Source organism: Mastigoproctus giganteus, chromosome 3, assembly GCF_048544385.1.
Source record: "Mastigoproctus giganteus isolate SK-2022 chromosome 3, ASM4854438v1, whole genome shotgun sequence".
Lineage (NCBI taxonomy): Eukaryota > Metazoa > Arthropoda > Arachnida > Uropygi > Thelyphonidae > Mastigoproctus > Mastigoproctus giganteus.
Window position 1 is genome coordinate 174,657,130 of NC_143577.1, and position 24,278 is coordinate 174,681,407.

The window sequence follows — 24,278 nt, forward strand, 5'->3', positions numbered from 1 at the left end:
GATGTAGAGCTGCTGGAACAAGTACAGAGAAGGGCAACAAGATTAGTGAATGGAACAAAGGGTTGCTCTTATGAAGAAAGGCTTAATTTTGCAAATTACAGTGTCTGGAGACTAGGCACCAGCGAGGTGATCTGATAGGTGTATAAAGCCTTGAATGGTTTGAGCATGCTCAATGCTGATGGAATTCTGCTTCTTGCTCAGAATAATCACCTGAAAGGGCATAAATTCAAATTGAGGAAAGACGTGTAGGATAGATGTGCAGAAATTTGCCTTTAGCCAGCAGGTGGTTGGTTGGTGGAACAGACTTCCATCCCTTGTTGTGGAAGTTGATAGCCTAAATAAATTTAAGGCTCAACTGGACAGGTATTTCGAACGAATGGAGGGATGAAGTGGAAGTTTTTTTTTTTTTTTTTTTTTTTACAAAATACAAATAGATATTTTCTTTCCATTTTTCAAAAGCATTTTTTTAAACTGATACTGTGAACATCATACAGAACAACCAAAAACTAATTAATCTAGTTTTTATACTCTAGATATATTTACTTATTAATTTGGATTAGTATTATTAGAAAAAGTTTAACAGATATGGCACATCAGAAATGCACAATATGGGTGCAATTTTTAATAATACTATCCTGCATAACAATCAATGAATGATAACTGATTAATATAAACGCATAAAATGGTTTTGAAAAAAAATTGGCAGCAGTTTATTTTAATATTTCATTATTTTTCCTTATATATCAAGGACTATCTGAATGATTTCTAGCTCAGCATTCCAAAAGATAACAGGATACTTTATATACTGAGGTAGTTTTTACTTTTCACTACCATAAAATGAGGAAATGGTTTATATTTGCAAAAGGTTTATATTTGAAAGTCACAGCTTTCTTTCTAGAATGTACTCATACAATGACCATAAATTTAGCACAAGGCTATCTCACCACTTAGTTGTAATAATTGAAAGTGAGAGATTTTCAAATAAAAAAATTCAAACTCAAAGAACATTAAGATAAACTCACCATTCCTGTCACATTTTATATATCCTCTAGTGATAGTATCCTGTAAGGGATTGCCATACTTGTCCACACACCATGATAACTCTTCTTGTCTTTGTACAATAGCATAGCCTCCATCCCGAGAGCAGATGGGCGGTGACACAGACATAAGCGCACGCTTTTCCAATGGCTCTATGACAGGAAGGGTGGGGGGGGAAGAGAATTTTGTAATTTTGTTCCCTTTGGTTTTCTAATATCTTCACATAGAGGAAAATAAAATATACAAATGCTGTCTGAAGAGACCACAACTAAATTAAAAAAAAAAAAAAACACCATCTCTAGTAGATATATTTCTGCATAAAAAAAAAATTAATTTTACTGTTAAGATTTTTATTAATCAACCTCTGTGATAGCCCCAGCAATATTTTTCAAACAGATACATCTAATTCTAGATAAAATGCAGTGAAATCTTGCTTATTACTGATAATAGATGTGTGCATCTTTGTAAATTGAGTGAACAAAGGAATTAGTGAACTTGTCATGTGTTGGTTTATGAATCTTATTTAATTTGCTTTTTGCACTGATGAAGGATACAGGTTGATACCTAGAAATACTTGTTCTTTATTTATTAATTAGTTGTTGTTGTTTGGTTTTTTAGGAGCATTAGCAACTAAGGCCATATTGCTCCAGGATATGCGGTGGTCATTCCCTGACCTTTCCACATCTTCTGTATTTGGTGGTGACGGGCTCGAACCCCGGTCTAATCAAGAAGCGTGTGCTACGCACTGCTGCTCCTTCCCACCTGGCTATGGAGGTGCTTTATTAATTAGACCTGCTTAAAGTTATTCTAGCACTATCTCTGTATAAAGCTCATATAACAGGCTATGTCTCAGCCATACATTATCTTGAGAAGCAAGCCACAAGTTTATGAGCAGATGTGAACAAAATAGATTTTCTTCAAATTCATCAATTTCATATTGCAGGGGAACTTTACCATAAGTTGCCACAAGTTAGTATTGTACTAGATTTAAACAAAAACCAATGCTCCAGAAGTATACTGCTATATAAAAAGCAGAAAAGAAATATTGCTATTTATTTAAAATGAATGCAATTGCCTAGACCATGGCTTTGACACTTAGGGTAGCCTCATCAGTGAGTAAGTAGTCACCCTAATGCAAAGAGGTAGCTATAGATAAAAACCTGGTTTAATGTATTTTAGCACTTGTATAATTTTATTACCTGCATAAACTTCTACACTGACTTTTTAAACAAAATATCAGATATATGAAAAAGAACCACTAGTGATTAGTCATTGTTTAGACAAATGCATACACACAAAAAGAGCAAAGTGCAGGGATGTTTGTAATTCAGTTTCCTGACAAATACCTAGAAATGAGTAATTTAAACTCATTAGCATCGCTGTTGCACTGAAAATTTTTCAAATATAAACTAACATCATACAGACTAAAGATCATTGTCTGAACAGCTATATTCCAATTTTAGATTCCTAGAAAAGTTAACTGTTATAAGTTAATTACATGTGAGGGCAATTGTATCAACAATCAATGACTTGCTGGCTAAAATAAAACTTCCAACAATTTAATCTAAACCTCAATCCCTATAATTTGAATATATGGCCCCTAGTTCTGGAATTCTTTATAATGGTGAAAATTCCACCTTTGTTCATTTTACTAATCATCTCAGAGCCTTATAAACCTCAATCAGGTCACCTCTGGGGTGCTTAGTTGCCAAACTCTGTAGCCCACAAAATCGGAGTCTTTCCTTGTATGATCGTCCTTTTGCCAATCTCACCATTCGAGTTGCCCATCTTTTGACCCTTTCAAGAAGCTCAATGTCTTTTTCAAATGAGGTCTCCATACTTGAACATAGTATTCCAAATATGGTGTTACACTTGCCTTATACAATGAGATTATGACCTCTATCTCTACAAGATAACATTCGATAAATCATCAATAGGATACCATGAGCTTTCCTGGCTGCCTGTTTACACTGTACAGAAAACTTCATTCCCAGATCCCTTTCCTCCTCCACTGTTTTTAATTCAATCCTGCCAAGTGAATAATTTATTTGGGAGTTGCTATTCTCCAAGTGTAAGACCTTGCATTTAGCAGCATTAAAACATAGCTGACACTTCTCGAATCATCTTTGAATTTTGTTTGTCATTCTGAAGGAGTACTGCTTGGCACACTGATCATTTATGATTCTGCCAATCTCTTTATGTCATCTGCAAATTTTGACATCATACCTTCTATCCCTTTGTCGATGTCATTTAACTGATCCTTGACGAACCCCACACCTGACATTACACTAATCTGAAGAATATCCATTAATCACAACTCTCTGCCTTTTGCCCTACAGCCATCGATCAATTCATCTTAGAATCTTACCAGTAATCCCGGCCTGTTCAAGCTTATATAGAACCTCTCGTGAGAGACAGAGTCAAATGCTTTGCTAAAATCCAAATAAACTATGTCAATTTCGACATAGTTTATTTGGATTTACTATATTAGTTAAACAAGATTTTCCCTTAAAAAAGCCATGTGTGTCCTTCAGAATGCCATATCTATCTAAATGTCCTTGGATTGCACTCTTAATCACTGCTTCTAAGATTTTTCCTACACTGAAGTCAGACTAACTGGTCTGTAGTTACCAACTTCACTCTTAGAAGCACTTTTATGTATTTGCGATACACTGGCACTTCTCAAATCCAAAGGAATCTCCGAGTCCAAAGATGCCCTCATAATTAACTTAAATGGTTCTATACACACTCATTCTATCCCTCAAAACTACCGGGTATATGCCATCAACTTCAGGAGCCTTACTTGCCTTTATGCTCAAAAGTTTTTCTAATAAACAATCATCTATAATTATAACATCCCTAATTTCAAATGACTCAGCCTCACTTGCACAGCCTCTTCTCAGTACGAAAGGTCTTTTGCCAGTAAAGACTGATGCAAAGTAACTTTTTGTAGAGAAACAAGAGCTTTCTTTAAAAGACAAGATCAATGAATGCAGTAAAAAGTAATCCCGAAAACCCAAACAGAAAAAATCAAATGATGAAACAAGAATTTAACACTGTTTAAAAAAAAAAACTGATACTTTAAACGGGGAACATATTGTGCAAAAAGGATAGATGGAACAGGACCAGGGTATGTTTACTAAGGGCAAAGGTTGATGACGTTGTAGAGCAGATATCATCTTTTAAGGGCACAAAGGGTGGTATTGTTATATACGTTGGCACTAATGATATTAAGAGTAGGAGACTGGCGGAATTACTTAACAAGTACAAGTCAATGCTGAAAAAAAGCTGAGTTACAGTTGAATTTGAAAGTGTCTGCAATTCTGCCCAGACACGATAGGAGGGAGTATATGATGAGAGCCTTGTCAATCAATTCGGCCCTGGAGAGATTGTGCAAGGCTCAAGGGGTAGAATTTTTCTCAGCCTGGGCTATGCTTGTTAACAGAAGAGACTGCTTCTACAGGGATGGGATACACTTAAATAGAAAGGGTGCAAGAATATTTGCTGATGCTATCGAGGCAGAGTTAGATGGGTCGGAAAACTGCTAGCTTGGAGGAATACACCGACTAATAGATTAACAGTAGCTACTGGCAGAGGTAAAAGTGATTCTTGCACTACTTCTATTGAAATGCAATTGAGCAGCAGCCTGTAAAGCAAGGCAATGGGGATTTCCAAGGACTGCTGGGAGTCAGTGGAACAAGTAAATATATGGGCTGTGTTAGGGTAACTAAGAGTAGAAACAGGTGCATGTATACTTGCATGTACACCAATGCTAGGAGTACAGTTAATAAATTCGATTAGCTTGAAGTGCTAGTCAAGACATCAGAAGCAGATATTGTTGGGATATCAGAGACATGGTGTCACACAGGCATAAGCAGTGCAGAACTGGATTTTGCAGAGTACAATGTGTACAGACAGGACAGAAAGGGAGGAGGGGTTATGCTGTTAGTTAAGAAAAACAAAATCTAAGGAAGTGCATCTAATTGATGTTGGTGAACAATGCAATGTTGAGTCTGTTTGGTGTGACATAAGCACTGGGAAAGGAAAAATGAGCGTAGGTGTGTGTTATAGGCCAAATGAATCTTATGAGTATAATGAGCGATTATGCAGAGAAAGAGTGGGCCAGTAAATAAGAGTGTCTTATAATGGGGGATTTTAATTTCCCAGAGATTGACTGGAATTTGTGGGTTGGTCACTCACCCACTAGCAGGGCTTTTGTGGATTTATTGGATGATTGTTTTCTACAGCAGCATGTTCAGGAGGCAACTAGCAGGAGTAATACTCCTGATCTGATTATCAGTAGTGATTCTTCATGCATCAAGAATCTACAGATAAAGGAACCACTAGGTGGCAGTGATCAGTGTGCTGAAGTGGAATTTACTCAAAGAAGTACTACCATCAAGGGTAAAGGGAAGGGTTTTTGCTTTCGTAAAGGTGACTACGGTGGTCTGAGACAGTATTTAAATTCTATACAGTGGTCCAACTGATGTTACCAACAGCAAATTCAAAATGGGAAGTATTCAAAGAATTAATCTTGGCAGCTACTAGGCTTTTCATATTAACAAAGAAATACTGTTCAAGATTTAGGCCTAAATGGATGTCAGATGAACTAATTAGACATGTGATAGAGAAGAAAAATGCATGGAATACATATAAATTAACATGTGACACAGAGGCCTATGATAGATATAAGCTGGTCTGTAACCAAGTTACAAAGGAGATTAGGCAGGCAAAGGCAGATTACAAGAAATCTTTGGCAAAGGGTGCAAAGAAAAACAGCAAAGAGTTCTTTACCTATGTAAACTCTAGAAGGAAGGGGATGAATTAGATTGGTCCACTTGATATTGATGGTTCAACTGTTGATGATTTGTTAGCTAAATGAGATTCATTTAGCTAACAAACTAAATGAATATTTTGCATCTACATTCACACATGAGGAGTTATTCAGGGAGAGGAATGCCAGAGGTGTAATTCAACTCTGGCAGTAAGCTAGATAATCTTGTAATAACTGAGAGTAAATTGGAGGATAAATTGTTAAAGATAAACACAAGGCACCTGGGGTGGATGAAATCTATCCAGTTATATTAAAGGAGGCAGCAAAAGAAGTAAGCAAACCCTTAGCCATAATTATGAGGACTTCCCTGGACTAAGGGGAGGTACCCATGGACTGGATATGTGCAAATGTGACCCCAAGCCACAAAGGAGGATCAAAGGGAGACAGGTAATTACAGACATGTTAGTTTAACTTCTGTTCCAGGGAAATTAATGGAGGCACTGGTTAAAGAAGCATTGCAGGATCATCTAGACAAGACTTCAGTTATAGCTCGGACACGGCATGGGTTTGTGAAAGGGAAGTCTTTTCTAACTAATTTGATTGGATAATATGATGTAGTCATAAAGGAACTGGATGCAAAGAATAACTTTGATATCATATATTTGGATCTTAGAAAGGCCTTTGATACTGTTGCACATGGAAGACTGCTGCACAAATTAGAGCAGTGTGGCACTGGAGGTAAATTGCTGCTTTGGATAAAGGGATGGTTGAGTGGGAGAAGACAGATTGTGGTAATCAATGGACACTGCTCTTCATGGACTAATGTTATTAGTGGAGTCCTTCAGGGTTCAGTGTTGGGTCCATCATTGTTTTCTGTATTTATAAATGATATTGATGATGGTATATCAGGTTTAATGTCCAAGTTTGCAGATGATACGAAGGTTGGCAGGGTTGTTAATGACACTAATGACAGTACACTGCTGCAGCAGGATCTAGAAAAGTTGAGCAGATGGGCTGAGAAGTGGCAAATGAAGTTTAACATTGACAAATGTAAAGTACTATATAAGGGAAGCAGTAATTTGTTGGTGTCATATCAATGATATACAGGAATTTTTCTAGCAGGGATAAGGAGGTGATTATCCTCTTGTATAAGGCAATGGTCAGGCCACACCATGAGTACTGTGTACAGGTCTGGGGGCCTCATTTTAAGAAGGATGTAGAGCTGTTGGAACGAGTACAGAGAAGGGCAACAAGATTAGTGAACAGAACAAAAGAAAGGCTCTTACGAAGAAAGGCTTAAGTTTTGCAAATTTAAGTGTCTGGAGACTAGGCACCTGTGAGGTGATCTGAGTGAGGTGTATAAAGCCTTGAATGGTTTGAGCATGCTCAATGCTGATGGGATACTTCCTCTTGCTCAGAATAATCAACTGAGAGGGCATAGATTCAAATTGAGGAAAGACGGTTGTAGGATAGATGTGCAGAAGTTTGCCTTTAGCCAGTGGGTGGTTGTTTTCTGGCACAAACTTCCATCTGTTGTTGTAGAAGTTGATAGCTTAAATAGATTCAAGGCAGAACTTGACAAACATTTAAATAAGGGGTTTTTTTTTTTTTTTTGGCTGATGCTATATAAGCTTGCTTTCTTGCATCATGTGCCCTTGCTAATGCTAACAAAGAATTTTACACACTTATTTATGAAGCTCTCCCCCTCTCTACTATAAGATCAACATTTACATATACTGAAAGAACATTTTCATTAAGCATTTCTGTACAAAAGCATTTCATTAAGCATTTCTGTACATAAATTTACTTTCATTTATCCAATAAATCACTTGATTATTAGTGTTCCTTAAATTTTATTACTTAAACTCAAATAAAAATTGAATTTATAACTTTTATTCATATTTCCCCATTTTATTGTTATTTATTAATATTATTTTAAAAAAAAAATAAAAAAAAAAAAAAAAAACCATGGTTACTTGCAATTTTCAAGAAAAGCAAACCAAAAACTCCAGTTTCTAAAAAGACTGTTTTCAGAAACAGACTTTTTAGCTTTGAATCTTTAACTGTGAATAGCCCACTTTCATTCTGCTGCCTCCTCTGTGCTATTGGACAACGAAACATTACTCAAGTGTGCTTGGTGTCCACACACAATTGACCTGAGTGACACACAGATGACATTGGGGAGATCTAGAAGTCATTGAAAGCACATATATTGTTGGGGTATCAGACAGGGATAGAGAATGTAAAATTGGAATTTGAGGAGTACAGTGCATAGAGAAAGGATCGAAAGGGAGGAGGGATCATGCTGTTAGTTAAAAAAAATACAGAATCTAAGGAAGTGCATCCAGCTGACATGGGTGGATAGTGCAATACTGAGTCAGTCTGGTATGACATAAGCATTGGTAAAGCAAAATTGAGTAGGAGTGTGTTATAGGCCTGATGAGTACAATGAACAACTATACAGAGAAATAGAGTACGCCATTAAATCAGATTGTCTTATAATGGGGGATTTTAACTTCCTAGAAATTGACTGGAACTTATGGATTGGTCACTCGCACACTAGCAAGGCTTTTGTGGATTTCCTGGATGACTGTCTTCTACAGCAGCAGCATGTTTGGGAGGCAACTAGAGAGAGTAATACTCTTGATATGATTATCAGCAGTGATTCTTCTTGCATTAAGAATCTGCAGATAAAGGAAATATTAGATGGCAGTGAACACGGTATGCTGATGTGGGATTTACTTAAAGATGTAACTACCATCGGCAGTAAATGGAAGGTTTTAGCTTCGTAAAGGTGAAATCAGTGGTCTCAGACAGTTTAAATTCTACACAATGGGATCAACTGATGTTACCAACAGCAAATTCTAAATGGGAAGCAGTCAAGGAAGCTACTAGGCTTTTTGTCCCAACTAAGCAGTACTGTTCAAGGGTTACGCCTAAATGGATGGCAGATGAACTAATGAGACGCGTGGCAGAGAAGAAAAATGCATATAGCTTATTATCAGGTGACACAAGTCTATGGCAGATATAAGCTAGTCTGTAATTCAGTCACAAAGGAGGTTAGGCAAGCAAATGCAGATGAGAAATCTTTGGCAAAGGATACAAAGAAAAACAGCAAAGACTTCTTTACTTATGGAAAATCTAAAAGCAAGGGGATGAATCAGATTGGTCCACTTGATACAGATGGTTTGATTGTTCATGAACCTGCTGAGGTAGCTGACAAACTGAATGCAAGTATTTTGCATCTACATTCACACATGAGGAATGTTTGTAGGGAAGTGGAGGCCAGAACCTTATCAAATTTTAGCAGGGAGCTAAATGATTTTGTAATAACTGAGCAAAATGGAGTTGTTGAAATTGAATATAAAAAAGGAGCCTGTCATGGATTGGATCAATCCAGTTATATTAAAGGAGGCAGTAAAGGAAGTAAGCAAATCCTTAACCATAATTATGAAAGCTTCCTTGGACTCAGAGGAGGTCCCCGTGGACTAGACATGTGCAAATGTGTGTCCCCAGTTCACAAAAGGTGACACGAGTAATTACAGACTTGTTAGTTTAACTTCTGTTTCTGGGGAAAATAATGGAGTCAGTGGTTTAAGAAGCACTGCAGGATCATCTAGACAAAACTGCAGTTATAGTTCAGACACAGCATGGATTTGTTAAGGGGAAGTCTTGTCTGACAAATTTGATTGGATACTATGGTGTGGTCACAAAGGACTGGATGATATCATATACTTGGATTTTAGGAAAGCTTTTGATACTGTTGCACATGGGAAAACTAATGTACAAATTGGAGCAGTATAGCAGTAAGTGAAAGTTGCTGCAATGGATAAAACAATGGTTGAGTGGGAGAAGACAGAGTGGTAATCAATGGACACTGCTCTTTGTGGACTAATGTTATTAGTGGAGGCCCCCAGGATTCAGTGTTAGGCCCAGTGTTGTTTTCTGTATTTATCAATGATATTGATGAGGGTATATTATGGTTAATGTCTAAGTTTTCAGATAATATGAAGGTTAGGAGGGTTGTTAATACAGTATACTACTGCAACAGAATCTAGAAAACTTGAGCAGATGGGCTGAGAGGTGGTAACTGAAGTTTCACATTGACAAATATAAAGTACTGTATAGGGGTAGTAGTAACCCCAGAGAAAAGTACCAACTGTGTGGTACTACACTCAGTAGTAGAAAATGAAAAGGACCTGGAGGTAATTGTGCAGTCAGATATGAAGTTTTTGAGCAGTGCAGACAAGCTGCATATGTAACTCATGGTGTCTTGCCAATATATATAGAATTTTTTCTAGCAGGGATAAGGAGATGATTATCTCCTTGTGTAAGCCGATTGTCAGACTACACCTTGAGTACTGCATACAGGTCTGGAAACCTCATTTTAGGAAGGATGTAGAGCTGGGCAACGAGATTGTTGAGTGGAACAAAGGGTTGCTCTTACCAAGAAAGACTTAAAATTCTGCAAATTGCAGCATCTGGAGACTAGGCACCTGCAAGATGATCTATTGAGGAACATAAGGTCTTGGATGGTTTGAGCAAGCTCAATGCTGAAGGGGATTCTTCCTCTTGCTCAGATTACTTGCCTGAATGGACATAAATTCAAACTGAGGAAAGACAACTGTAGAACAGATATGCAGAAATTTGCCTTTAGCCAGCGGGTGGTTGATAGTTGGAATAAATTTCCATCACTCATAGTGGAGGTTGAAAACTTAAGTTCAAAGCAGAACTAGACAAGCATTTGGAGTGAATGGATAGGTGAAATGGAATTTTTTTTTTTTTTTTTTTTTTTTGGCTGATGCTATATAAGCTTGCTTTCTTGCATCTTATACCTCTACTAATGCTAAAACCTAACTACCTACCCATATTTTCAGATCAACATAATACAAGCAATCCTGATGAGGATATACCGAGGTGCTCATTTGCATTAGTCATTTGATCAAGTGCACAAATTAAATCCATTCAATTTAACAAAAGATAAATTACAAACTATAATTTAACTTTTATCCAACACTGTATATCACACGTTTGTTATTTTGCCTAAGTAACAAACAAAAAACTGCATAACTTACGGAGAACTTATGAATAATCCAATGAAACTAATCAAAATTTCTATGGAACATCACAGATATAAGTTAAAACAAAGGGAAGGAGTTAAGGAGATTTACCTGCTAGCTGTTGCTGTGATGCTTTTACATCCCAGGGCATAAGTATAGGCTCTGTACAACTCATTCCACACATATCTAAGCAGCATTTTTGGGAACCAGGGCATTCAGAATCAAGCACACACTTACTGTTATTGCAACCATTCACAAGTTTGTGAAGAAATGATCTAAATTCCAAAACTGGACAAATACCCCGCTTCACAGTCAATTTAATCTTGTGCACAGATTCAGCTGGTATCATATCTCCAACTATGTCAACTCTTGGAGCATTGTTGTTGTTAGACCATCGAATAGTAAGACTTGTCATGCGAGGCCCTATTAACATTCCAATGTGAGAAACTGACGAATCTATAAATAAAACATTTGTAACATTTCTACATGTAATTAAATTTTTTTATTTAAAATTTCATAAACCCAAGAATAAAATATACATTCACCACTAATACAATAAGACACTTAATTACTAGTTGATTAGTTGTTTTTGGTGTATTAACCAAATATTAATTTACATATAAGAAAACACATAATTAAGTTTTGTTGTGGGACCTCAATTTACATGACTGCAAATCTTGTTAAAATATCATCCCTCTGAATCAATAACAATTCAATTTGAGTAATGAAATTATGAGCACTAGGGGAAAACTTATCTTAGGACACATTTCCCCCTATCTCTATTTGGATTGCCCTCTAACTATGCAACAGCTTTTGGGTCATGTCTGCAGTCAAAGCCTTTGAGATAACCCCCCCCCCCCCCACAACAGTAATCAGCAAAAATCAAATCTAGACCGCGAGGGTGACTTTGTTTGCCCTCACGGCCAGATTTGAGGGCAATGTTTTTTTTTTTCACTAAAATGTTTTCTTAATAATGCATAAATATGTGGAAGGTGTTGAAAGATCACCCGATCCAATACTTCTGCTGTCTTAAGTAAGGAATGACAACATTTTCCAAAATATATCTGCACATCTCTGTTCATTCATGGATATAGTAATAAAGTATCCATCAACAATTCTTCAAAAAAAAAAAAAAAAAAAAACATGGCATCCAATTATGAAAGCAGATCTCTAAGATTGCACCATATTACCTTCTATGATGTAATAGTTATTGTTGGTTATTGCATGTGTGTTTTCTTCAGCACATGCAACCCAGTTATACATATTAACGATACCTACTGAAGATAAAACGGGCTGCTTCAGATCATAAATTGTTTGTTGGAATAGCTTTCACCTAGTATGGAAGTGAATAATTTGAATAAATTTAAAGAGGGGAACGTTCAAATGATGTGGATTATTTTTTATATATATTTTTAGCTGGTGTTGTATAAGTTTTGTTTCACTGCATCATGTTGTCAATAGTAATATGATTTGATTTTTTCCAGCAAATTTGCACCAAATGTCTGTTCAGAGCAAAGATCCCAATTTATATTGCATTCTAAAGGGAAAGTGTGATCTAATTTCATATGACACCAGTGACCTGAATTCCACTCTATTTCATTCTTGAAAGTACAACACTTCTTGCTTTTGTCACCAAGCAATTTTATTTGTATTTGAAAAAAAATGTAAGGTAACTTCACTTTTTCACAATCATACAAAGAAAACTAATAATGACTTCTAAGGCATTAGATGATAAAAAACTTTAATGAAAAATAAATTGCACTTTATCCATATATGAAATGGAAGATTTTTTTTTTTTTTTAATTCTGGAGTAAAATGTCTGACACCTGATATTGTATGTGAAAACAATACTCATACAGAAATAAATTAATCTGCACATTCCCAATATTTTTTTTCAGCAGAAAATAAAAGAATTAACCTAAAACATTTTAGAAAAATAAAATATAAAATAAACTGGAGAAAACCACAAGTCTCAGCAGCACTACTGAATAGTCCTGGACAAGACTGCTTATTAGTCTATCATTGTTAAGACTGACCATTTTATACACATTTCAAAGAATACAGCACATGCATAAAAGAACCTATACAGAATGATAAGCACTTAATGAATGACAATGCATGAACACTTGGCCAGGAACACACATTCAATGTAAGAGAGGGATGGGCATGTTCAGTATGAGTCCTGTGGTGAAACCCAGGGCTCATGGAGGGAAAAGAATCTAAACTAATTCCTTTACTGAATCCCATTAAGATATAAAATGACCAACAAAAAATAAAATAATCATTATTTTAAAAGAAATCAAAGTACAAAGAGGTGGGTATGCATTTTCAGACTTTTTTCCTCAAACACAATATTATTATTATATATATATTTTTTTTAACAAAGAAATTTAAAATAAACCAAATATCAACTATATATAATTATGGAAAGTTAAGTTACATCTATCTGAACAGTTTAAAGAGATACACAGATTCTTTCCTGTGGATCAAATTCATGACAAAATCTGTTGTCAGTAAAGAGTCGTCTCAAATCTGTTGTCTCAAATGGCAGAAAGTATTTCAGTGTCTGAAGTAACTGAACCATTTTTTAAGGTAACTTCACAATTGTCCATGTAGAGCATTTTTCCAAAAGATGTGAAAATGTTTCTGCATAAAATTGAAGTGCAGTAATCTCTTGCAATCAGCAATGTTTCTAATATGTGGTTTACAGGGGGAACTCCCATTCCTCTTTTGAAGTTAAACATAAAAAAGGCACCAGGGGCAGATGGAATCTATCCAGTTATAATGAAGGAGGCAGCAAGGGAAGTAAGCAAACCCTTAGCCATAATTATGAGAGCCTTAGAGTCAGGGGAGGTCCCCATGAACTAGAGATATGTAAATGTATCCCCAATTCACAAAGGGGGTTCAAAGGGTGACAAATAATTATAGAACTGTTAGTTTAACTTCTGTTCCGAGGAAAACAATGGAGTCACTGGTTAAAGAGGTGATACAGGATCACCTAGACAAGAAAGCAGTAATAGTTCAGACACAGCATGGGTATGTTAAGGGGAAGTCTTGTTTGACCAATTTGATTAGATACTGCAATGTGGTCCAATTATGTGGTCCATAATTTTGATATCATATACTTGGATTTCAGGAAAGCTTTTGATACTGTTGCACATGGAAGATGCTATACAAATTGGAGCAGTATAGCATTAAGGGAAAGTTACTGCAATGGATAAAGGGATGGTTGAGTGGGACATGGCAGAGAGTGGTAATAAATGGACACTGCTCTACATGGACTAATGTTATTAGTGAAGTCACCCAGGGTTCAGTGCTGGGCCCATCGCTGTTTTGTGTATTTATCAATGATATCGATGAAGGTATATCAGGCTTAATGTCCAAGTTTGCACACTATACGAAGATTAGTAGAGTTGTTAATAACAGTAATGGCAGTGTGCTACTGCAACAGGATTTAGAAAAGTTAGGCAGATGGGCTGAGAAGAGGCAACTGAAATTTAACATTGACAAATGCAAAGTACAATACAAAATGCATATGGGTAGCAGTAAAAGAGAAATGTACCAACTGTGTGGTACTACACTCAGAGAGATGGAGAATGAAAAAGACCTGGAGGTAATTGTGCATTCAGATATGAAGTTCTCTGAGCAGTGCAGACAGGTGGCCAGAACAGGTCATGGAGTTTCGTCAATGATATATAGAAATTTTGCTAGCAGAGACAAGGAGGTGATTATCCCCTTGTATAAGGCAATGGTCAGGCCACACCTTGAGTACTGTATACAGGTCTGGAGGCCTCATTTTAGGAATGATGTAGAGTTGCTAGAACGAGTGCAGAGAAAGGCAACAAGATTGGTGAGAGGAACAAAGGGGTGTGCTTATGAAGAAAGGCTTAAGTTCTGCAAGTTGCAGCATCTGGAGACTAGGCACCTGTGAGGTGATCTGATTGAGGTGTATAAGGCCTTGAATGGTTTGAGCAGGCTCAATGCTGATGGGATACTTCCGCTTGCTCTGACTAAGAACCTGAAGGGGCCTAGATTCAAATTGAGGAAAGTCAGTTGTAGAATAGATGTGCAGAAGTTTGCCTTTAGCCAACAGGTAGTTGATTGCTGGAACAGACTTCCATCTGTTGTTGTGGAAGTTGATAGCTTAAATAAATTTAAGACTGAACTAGACAAACATTTGGGGTGACCGGATGGGTGAAATGGGACGGGTTTGGTTTTTTTTTTTTTTTTGGCTGATTCTGTATAAGCTTGCTTTCTTGCACCATATGCCTCAACTAATGCTAATAATCCTCAGAAAATGTAATAAAATGATGTAATAAAATCTATCTTATCAAAAAATATAACTATTACTTCATAGAGCTATATTACTTCATTTATTAAGTCAAAAGCATAAAAGAATCACCTTTATCATCAAAATCGTGTCTGCTAATTCTTGAATTCCTTATATTCTCCCTCCTAAATAATTTTTTTGAATCCCCTGGTTTCTTACTTGTCTCTTCAAGAGGTGTCTCCAATGTTGTTGCTGAGAGATAGTGGAGAGTTTTATCATCTTTATGATTACTTGCTAGCTTCAGTAACAGTTCTTGGGAAATCCATGCATAGCTATTAAGAACCCTTTGCATTTCTGTGAAGCAAGCTGTCAAACCTAAAGGAGTCAATTCATATAAATAAATAAATATATATATTATTAATAGGAAATCCACTGTAGATCATATTGATCTACAGCAGATTTCCTACTACAGTTCTATAATTGTTTGTTCCTGTATTTCAAATTTAGCATGGGGTTTTGGTTTATTTCATTCCATTTTTTTTTCAATATCTAGGTTTATACATTTTGTAAATTTCATGCATTATATGACAAATGACCATAAATGATGTTTTACTATGTACCATTAATAGTGCATTTACCACTTTTTTTTTTTTTTGTATATGTGTTTATTCACTTATCACTTTTTCAATTTTATCCACATTATTTTATCACTTACCTTGGAGTTGTTTTTATTAACTTTGTGATTCATACTCTCAGAACTCAGTTTACGGTCCTTACTTACAGAAAGAGGATTAACAACCCTGGACTACCTGAGCATCGCTATTTTTCTTCTTCTTTTTACATATTCCTCTTGTTTCTCATGAGTCATTAGTTTTACGAATGTGTAGCGAGATGCTATTTTCCTCCTATTTTAACTTTTTCCCCCTTCACAAAATTTTTAGTGTCTTTTTTCTTTCCCTGCTGCTTTGATCACTATACATAATTATTTTCTAAGTTGTATGTATCACAAATTTAATTCTTTTGTTTTCTGATTCATACGCTCAGAAATAAGGTATCACTAGCTAGTACTTATATATAAAAAATGGCTTAAAAAGTTAGAATGCAATAAAAAAATAAGAAAATAAATATTAATATTTGCTCTACAGTTTTGCCATGCTACTGGCTTATGTATTATTTTTATTTATATGAATTATCTGTTATATATAGCTTTCAGTTCCTGTTTCAGCTTCATATTCAGTTTCTTATGGTGGCAAGTTCACTTTCCTTCCTGTTATATCTGTGTTCTCTGTAGAGAGAGAGAGAGAGAGAGAATTAAAAACTATATTGCCTGCTACACTGTTCCCCCCTCCTTTTTCACATTTGGCTTTAATTCCCTTAATGCCTCAACCTCCTTTATATCTTAATTTATTCAAAATTGCTTAGCACATATAGTTTTAAGTTCAACTTCTTTTGCCATGTATTTTATGTTCGAAGCAGAAAGCCTCAATATTGTCATTTTTTTGTTATTTTGGTGACTAACCCATTATCAGTAACACAAAGGTTGTGCATTCAGTATTGAATCCAGAGTATTTGCACCAAAGGAGGGGAAATAATGTAAACTTTGCTGGTACATGCAATATATGTGTATATTTTTTATTATTTACAACATATGTATACATTACAAACAAATCTGTATATTTATGAATGCTATAATAAGAGAATATAGGGGGAAAAAATAGGAAACAAAAGCATATATTTATTATTTAACATCTAAATATTAATAATTAGTTCACAAAAACTACATTACTGACAATAATCACAGTTTAATAATATAAAAATCACTGATTAAAATTTGTAAAAAAAATCATAAAAATTATATAATCAAACTTGCATGTTTGATTATATAATTTTTATGATTTTTTTAAGTATTATAATAATCTTATTCGCCTTTGCTTTTTCTTTGCATATGTATAAATCACTTCATTTATTAATTTTTCCAATAACTCATTCAGGCTTTCTAAGCATATCTTCAGGCAATATTATAATACAGATATATATATAATACAAAGATGATGAAATGTATTGTCTATAGGCTGCAACCAAACCGTTTTGTTTTCCATGTACAAAGGAAGAATTAGCCACAAGTAGACTCTTGCTGTGAAAAAACAAATAAAGGAAATTTGAAAACCATAAAGCAAAACTGCCGACGATTGAAATAGTGGCTACAGCAGACTTCCCTCTCTGCCCAGACATCGTTTAGCCCATCCCCTGAAAGCCGCAGGCCACTCTCTAATTGCAATAGCATCCATCAGGAACCAATTGGCCCTAGATACAGTCATCTTTTTGCAATATACAAACAAAGAATTAGTCGCAAGTAGATCTTTTCCATGAAACACTATCAAAGAGATAGTTGTTTTGAAAATAAAGGGCACCTGAAAACCACAAACAAAAATGCTGACACTTGAAATAGCAGCTTTTAGTTACAATTTGTGCAGCAAGGAATACTGCCCATTTAATTGTCTTTTGAATTTTAATGATTTATTTTTGCCGTTTACCACCTAACAAATACCACACTTAGTTTATGTGATTTTTTGTGTTGTGTTTATTTGACAAATTTATTGAATTCGTGTTTTATAATTACAGCATTATGTAAACTGATAATATGGCCCCTAAAGAGTGCAGTAAGAAAATTTCAATTAAAATTAAACAAAAATTTCAATGTCCGAAGTATTTGAACAAACATAAAATAAAAATGACTATTTTTCGCTGGGGGGAGATTTTATTTCCCCAGAGGTGAAACTCACCCGCACTTACCCTCCTGTATTCAACACTGTGTGCATTAGACAACAATATCTCTTTCGTTAGTATTTTATTATGTATTTTATCATCTTTTTTTCTGTCCTCTATTCTCTTTCTCTCCTACTTTTATTACTTTTGTTATTAAACTAATTTTATGCTTTCTTTGTGACTTTTAAATATCTGTTCCTCCTCTAAACTAATTTTAAAACTAATACTCATCATAGTCATTGGGCTTTCTCTGGTTATCAGTAGCCACAGTATATGAATATTTTCTTTTTTTTCCTCCTTTTTCTCCTTTTACTTATATTTTAAACACTTTCAAGGGAGAAATGAGATTAAGTATAAAACTCATATTTAAAGCTACATGGGTCTTTGCAAAAAAATACAACAATTTTAAATGTACACATCTCCCAAGTAAATTAATTACAGTGGTAGATTAGACAACACTCCACGCAGAAATGAAATGGCTAAGACCATAATGCCCAGTAATAAACAGCATGCTATACAGCCACAGGAACGTGCAAATTTCATTAAAATATTTTATCAGTCAGCTTTGTGCCAGTGAAATACAATTTTCCTACAGAATTCAACATTGAAAAATATCCTGTCACATCAATGATAGTATAGATGTAGTATAGAAATATGAACTAACAGTAGTATGAAAGACGACAAAGAAGAAGCTGATAAAATATCAGTGCATATTTCAGATAATATTAAAGGTAATCCAAGAAAACCTTTTACATGATTTCTATAATCACTCATTTAAAAACATAACTTAAAATGAGCTTCATGTACATCCCTAGGAGAATCAGAAACTATAGGTCCTCAGTGACAGCAATAAAGAGTTAATTTCTGTACTGAACTTTTACAATTTATGCAACAAAATTCTGCTATTACTGACTAATTGTAAAATCACAGATGGTACTGATTTCCACCTTAACAAGCATGTTAAGAAACAAAACGAAGGATCTAATCACCCTTGCACAATTAAAATAAAAAAACTGAAAAAAATACATCTTTTCTTCCTGTCCTGTAAAACTTAGTACAGTGTGTGATCACATCATAGTAAACAAAGGATCATCAGTCCAATCTTTCTCAATGACATGATACCCCACAGCTTAGTTCATCAATTTCATACTGTGGAGGCTCTTCACGACAAGTTTCCTTGGTATTGCACTATTCTAAATAAAAAGCACTGCTCCAGTGGAGCAGTATACTGCTTTTTACTTAAAATAGTATACCATTACTCATAAGTAATGCATACAATTTAAATAAAAAGCAATATACTACTCCACTAGAGAAGTGCTTTTTATTTGAGTTATACATTACAAAGGCACCTTGTTCCAAAGAACCTCCAACAAAATGAGATTGAAGTACTAAGTAGCAAACCTAATTTTCTCATTGCTATGTATATAAACTGGCTATTCCCTAAATTTATAATATAAAGAATGCCTAGGTACAATTTGTAAGATGTTTCTTATTATCAGTCACTGGTATTCAATGCACAGATTTTACTCAAGGATGAACCAGCCCAATAGTAACCAGTACCTTCTACTTCTTCATGATATCATTCCTGTTCTTCAAGGATCAGAAAATTTGGATGATTTTTTTTTTCCGCCAAAATGGCACACATGTCCACACCAAATATGGTATCAGATTGTTTTGCAAAAATTACTGTAACTATGTGTTGTTGAATCACATTCTAGAAAGACCTAGATGTGGCTCATCATACCCTAACATATGTCCAACCTAAATCCTATGACTGCTTTTTTTTGGAAAATTTTAAAACCATGTATGCTTCGACAATTCATATATCTTTCAAGAATTAGGATCAAAAATTGAAGCTATCATTTAAAAAACTGTTGCTGATGTGCTGTCTGCAACAGTGAAGTGCTTTGTAATTTACAGAGATTAGCTGATATGAAAATGCTTTTACATACCTCAAACTTTTCTTTTTTTGGAAAGTTATACACATAGCATTGGATTACTACTTTAAAAAATAAAAGCTTTGTATCTTTTTTGTAAAGATTCTTCATCTTTACAGCAGTTTTTAATTTTTCAACCCTCACAACTGTAAATTGTTAATAATTATCAGAGCTAATGCAGAAGCCAATATAAAAACTGGTACAGAAATAACAGCCACCTTAAAATACACATTTGAAAAATGTAATGATAACATATACATAAAAAAAAAAAATTACGATAATAAAAATAACTGCACACTAGAAATTCAGATTTCTCTGAATGTAAAATTTACCTTCATAACAATTGACAGGTTCACCAAACTCATCATAAAATTCAACATGACATCCTCCACATGGATTAATGATGCAGGTGGCATTTGGATAAGCCATACATACTTTGTTTTTACATAAATTATTAGGGCACACATGAACAGTTTCTTCTTTCCTACAAACTAAAAAACAGAAGAAACAATTAAGGAACAATTACTAAACTATTTTTAATAATTATATCAAAATAAAATATAAATGTAGCAGTACACATTTAACACTAGTTCAATTTGATTTGAAGAAATATTTTGAAGGCACTATGAAATATTTCTTCAAATCCAATTTAGTGTATAGTTAAATGGACACCATGACAATTCCTGCACAGATTATCCTTCACACACATTTTAAAAATATGTGAAGTTACTGTTATAAGGCTACATGTACCATATTTAACTTTAAATCTTTTTGATTTTTTTATAATGTGAATTTCCAATTCTTAACTTTCAAATTTTAAAAGTCAGAAGATTGCTGATATCAAAGGAAATTGAGCTTTTAATCCAGATTTTTGGCATTGAAGCTAACTTTAGTTGATATACAACTTTTATGTTAGCTTTTGATCATTAACAAACTATTAAACTTTAATAGTTTGTTAATAATAAAAATATAGAAATAAAATAGAAATAAAATCAAAAAACTGACTTTTAATACAGCTGTCTTCTAGCAGAACACACTGGAACAGCATTCCAGAATGTACTTCCAAATAAACAATGGAAAGTAATTAATGTTGCATGTCATGTGATACAAAGGAAAAATTAAATGTATCATTACAAAATGCATTAAACTATATTTAAAAATCATTTTCTTTAAATATGTATTCTGAAAGTACTTTATTTTTATTATTTTTTTTTCATTTTATTCATACAGTTAAAACTTTGTTAAAGTTAAAGCCCTTAGAAAACTGGAAATCTCTAGTAACTAGCAAATTTATATTCTAGAACAGGGTTAACCAATTTTCCTTCATGATGCATATTGAAAAAGAAATGTAATTCTCAATCATCGGCCTATCCCTTTTTGGCACAAAATTAATAAAATATCAACTAAATATTATGAAAACATTTTATTTCATTTTACTACAGAATACTTATGACATTAAAACCAAAGAATAGTGCAGTTAGTATAGCATATGACTGATTTTTTTTAAATACCACATGTTGGGTGTAGAAACTTTTTCAGAAGCCCTCAATTTTTTTTTTTTTTTAAACTAAGAGTATCTTTCATTAGTCACAGGAGTTAAGAACTGGAAAATCCTCATAATCATCAAAACTGTGAATGTAAAATATTTAAAGTAAAGTAAAAGGGAGGAGGGGAGTCAAGATCCAAGCAAGATGAAAAATACAGTAACAAAATTTTTTAACAGAAATAGGAAAAAATAGTAATGTGATTTATACACATAAAAATATACAATTGCTTAACTGATGCTTGACACAATAGGGGATGATAATGTATTGATTTGTTAATGGAAGAGCTTGATGCAGTAGAGGTAGAAAATGGTTTTAAAAAAATGTATGTATGAAAGCAGCTCATCTTTCTCTTAATTTTTTTTATAGATTTCTTTATAAGATAATTCAGCAATTTTGGGGTTTTTAATCCTAAAAACCTGCAAACTGGCTTATGACAAGTCAGGCCAGTTTGCAGGTTTTTAGGCCAATTTACAAGTTTTGAAAACAGACATAATACGTGACAGAAAGATGTAATACATGATAAACAATACATTCCATTACACTATGGCCAAGAAAATTGATGAAGCCAAAACCTCCAAAACAAGAACTACAAATTTATATATATTTGATGAACATATTTTCATTAATGTAAGAAATGAAGTTCATTATTATATATTCAGTTATATATAATATTAGCATTACTATTAGTGGCAAATGATGCATGAAAGCAAGCTTATGCAGAATCAGCAAAAAAATAAAAAAAAAATTTCCATTTCACCTATCCATCCCCATACAATAGTTTGTCTAGGCCTTCCTTGAATTTATTCAAACTATCCACTTCCGCAACAATGAATGGGAGCTTGTTCCAGCAATCAACCATCCGATGGCTCAAGGCAAACTTGCACGCATCCATTCTGCAACCATCCTTCCTAAATTTGAATTTATGGCCACTCATCTGCACAGTCTCAAGCAAGAGGAAAAATTCCATCAGCATTGAGTTTGCTCAATGCCAATCAAAACCTTAAACACCTCAGTCAGATCACTTCGAATGTCTCCAGATGCTGCAATTTGTACAATTGAAACTATTCTTAGTAAGAGCACATTATTCTTCCTCTCACCAATATCATTGCCCTACTCTGTATCCATTCTAACAGTTTTACATCCTACCTAAAATGAGGCCTGCAGACCTGTATGCAGTACTCAAGATGTGTCCTGACCATTGCTTTCTGCAATGGGATAATTACCTTCTTATCCATGCTGGAAAGATTCCTCTATATCATTGACAAAACCTTATGAACTATCCTGGCAGCCTGTCTACACTGCTCAGAGAACTTCATATCAGATTGCACAATTACCTCATGTCATTTTCATTTTGCACTATCCTCAGTAGTACTACACAGATGATGCATTACTGTGGGACTACTGTTACCCATATTACAGTACTTTGCATTTGTCAAATGTTAAACTTCAACTGTTATTTCTCAGTCAATCTGCAAAATTTTTCTAGATCTTGTGGTAACATACTTTCATTACTGTCATTAACCACCCTTCAACCTTTGTATCATCTTCAAACTTAAGATATTAAACATGATATACCCTCATCAGTATAATTAATAAATACAGAAACCAACAATAGGGCCAGCACTGATCCCTGTGGGACTCCCCTAATAACATTTCAAGAAGAGCAGTGTCCACTGATAAAAATTCTGTCTTCTCCCACTCATCCATCCCTTTATCCATAGCAGTAACTTTCCCTTGATTCCACACTGCTCAGATTTGTACAGTAGTCTTTTATGAGCAAGAGTAGCAAAATGCAGCAGTCTTGATGAGAAATGGTAGCAAAAGCTTTACTGAAATCCAGGTATATAATATAAATATTTTTTTCATCCACCTCATTTGTTATGCATCATGGTACCCAATCAAATTGGCAAAAAAAACTCCCCTTAACAAATCCATGCTGTGACTGAAATATAATTTTTTCATTCCCTACCACCCTGAGTGTAGTACCACATAATTGATATGTTACGTTGGAGTTACTGCTACCCATACAGTACTTTACATTTGTCAATGTTAAACTTCAGTTGCCACCTCTCAACCCATCTGCTCAACTTTTCTAGATCCTGTTGCAGTAGCATACTGTCATTAGTGTCATTAACAACCCTGCCAACCTTCATATCATCTGCAAACTTAGGCATTAAGCCTGATACACCATCAATATCATTAATAAATACAGAAAACAACAATGGACCCAGCAATGAACTCTGGGGGACTCCACTAAGAGCAGTGCCCATTGATTATCACTGTCTTCTCCCACTCAACCATCCTTTTATCCATAACAGCAATTTGCCCTTAATGCCATACTGCTCCAATTTATACAACAGTATCAAAAGCTTTCCTAAAATCCAAGTATATGATATCAAAATTACTTTTGCATCCAGTTCCTTTGTGACCAAATCAAACTGATCAGACAAGACTTCCCCTTAACAAACCCATGCTGTATCTGAACTATAACTGCAGTCTTGCCTATATAATCCTGCACTGCTTCTTTAACCATTGCCGCCATTAATTTCCCCGGAACAGAAGTTAAACTAACACGTCTCTAATTATTTGTCTCGCCCTTTGATCCTCCTTTGTGAATTGGAGTCACATTTGCACATCTCCAGTTCATGGGGACCTACCCTGAATCCAAGGAACTCTCATGATTATGGCTAAGGGTTTACTTACTTCCTTTGCTGCCTCGTTTAATATAACTGTATAGATTCCAACCAACTCCAGGTGCCTTTCTTATGTTTAACTTCAACAATTTCTCCTCCACTTTGCTCTCAGTTATTACAAAATCATTTAGTTCCCTGCTAGAGTTTGATAAACTTCTGGCATTCTCCTCCCTGAATAACTCCTCATGTGTCA

The 24,278-nt window shown here is 34.7% G+C and overlaps 1 protein-coding gene across 1 annotated transcript in view; it reads right to left on the reverse strand.

Moving 5' to 3' along the window:
• LOC150088423 (uncharacterized) overlaps positions 1-24,278 on the reverse strand; it is a 291,584-nt gene that overhangs the window by 105,561 nt on the left and 161,745 nt on the right. Inside the window, exons 18-21 of the mRNA XM_090370152.1 lie at positions 20,178-20,336; positions 15,275-15,517; positions 10,984-11,328; positions 1,023-1,190 (exon numbers count right to left, since the gene is read on the reverse strand). Of these exons, the coding sequence (XP_090226278.1) occupies positions 1,023-1,190; positions 10,984-11,328; positions 15,275-15,517; positions 20,178-20,336 (915 nt within the window). The remainder of the gene's footprint in view (positions 1-1,022; positions 1,191-10,983; positions 11,329-15,274; positions 15,518-20,177; positions 20,337-24,278) is intronic.